Source organism: Monopterus albus, unplaced genomic scaffold (assembly GCF_001952655.1).
Source record: "Monopterus albus unplaced genomic scaffold, M_albus_1.0 scaffold41.1, whole genome shotgun sequence".
In the NCBI taxonomy this organism is placed as follows: Eukaryota; Metazoa; Chordata; class Actinopteri; order Synbranchiformes; family Synbranchidae; genus Monopterus; species Monopterus albus.
The window spans coordinates 5,291,908-5,293,472 of NW_018127921.1; the positions used below are offsets into that span (position 1 = coordinate 5,291,908).

At 36.0% G+C, this 1,565-nt stretch overlaps 1 protein-coding gene across 5 annotated transcripts in view; it reads right to left on the bottom strand.

The window, feature by feature from the left end:
• Positions 1-786: 786 nt before the first annotated feature.
• grm8a (glutamate receptor, metabotropic 8a) overlaps positions 787-1,565 on the bottom strand; it is a 388,925-nt gene continuing 388,146 nt past the window's right edge. For all 5 annotated transcript variants that reach the window (XM_020599497.1, XM_020599496.1, XM_020599499.1 and 2 more), the window contains one exon: positions 787-1,565. This exon is cut by the window's right edge and continues 1 nt beyond it. In XM_020599497.1, coding sequence (XP_020455153.1) covers positions 1,524-1,565 — 42 coding nt within the window. In that variant the 3' untranslated portion in view covers positions 787-1,523.

A 1,565-nucleotide genomic window follows, 5' to 3' on the forward strand; every position in this document is an offset into this window, starting at 1 on the left:
ATAATTAGCTTATATGCATTTAATTTGAATTACTGCTGGGTAGCCTGTGAATTTTCCACCAGAGATAAATAAGGTCTTGTAATTATACTGTATTTTTTGTATTAATCTGGTTATGACAAGTAACTAAAGTTAATAAATAAATGTAGGAGTAAAAAGTACAATTACAATATTTCACTCTAAAATGTAGTGAAGTCAAAGTATGAAGTAGACAATATAAATTGTGATCAATTTGCGATTAATTGTGAGTTAACTATGGGCAATTAATTTAATCACAATGAAATACTTTAATTGATTGACAGCACTATTAAATACATTAGGTGGTGATGGTTGGGGCACTTGGATGGGTCAGACAAACATGCAGGAACCAGAGATTGTGTCCTATGTCCAATGTTGTGTGAAGTGTTTTGTGTTTTTTAACAGACTCCAGGATCTTTTCCTAACCTTGGCCATCTAGTTTGTGTGCCTAAACTTAACCATGTAGTGTAGGTTCTGTGCCTAAACATAACCATACTTTCAGTTGCAGTTTTTGATCAAATACTGCAATGTCACAATTTTCTAGGTGTTATTGTAAGAGTAGTATATTTTTGCTGTGAGACTGGATTGGGATTTGCTACACTGTTAAAAATGTTTTATGCATGTATTAGAGCATAAGTAGTAAATGAAAAACTGAATTGTTGTACTTGACTTTCTAAACTGCAAAAGTGATCACTCCACAAGGTCAACTGACCACCCTCTTTTTTTCAAAAGCACAACCACCAATCTACACATTTGCAAAACATTCCTTTATTATAAATAAATCTCCTTTTTGTATAAAAACTGGCATGCTTCAACCATGGCATTTTACAGGTTCACGACCCAAGGCTACAACCCATTTAGCCAAGACAGCAGGAGGAAAACACACTCATCTCATTATGCAAGGGCGATCCATCAGACAACAGTGAGACAAGAATGAAAAAAATCATCACAACCACAAAAATACTTACAAGTAGAGAATAACAACAAACATGTCATAGATTTTCTCTGCCATTTCTCTTTTTAAATAACTTTTAAAATGTAATCTGTTAAATCTCTTTCCCAGCCCTAAAGTTGCCCTTTCATATATAACGTGTACAAGGTTTCTGGAGAGTTTATTTTTTTACATTTTCATTTTTAATTTTCTTTCCTTTTTTGTTGATTTTAATAGTTACTCTGTCCACCACAGTGTCCTATGGTATGGTATGTCACATTTTTCATGTTGTCTCTTTTTTTTTTCTTTAAACAGGTAAGTTCATGGTAGGACCAATGAGCTGTGAGCAGCGGGAAAGCAGGCACACTGATTGGCTGTTTATGTGGTCCCACCTCTTTGTGGTTTGATGCAGAACAATACAAAATGTCTCATGCTTGGATTCCATTGGGCACTTCTGTCAGTCCGCCAGTTCTTCAGCCAATTGACTTTGAGTGACAGCTACTTTTTTTATTTGGCCCTGCCCCAAGACATGCCCCCCTCTCCCGTTCAGTCCCCGTCTCCATCTTCTGTGCTCCCTTCAGATGGCATGATTGCTGTAGCTCACATATGTTGTCTTAGT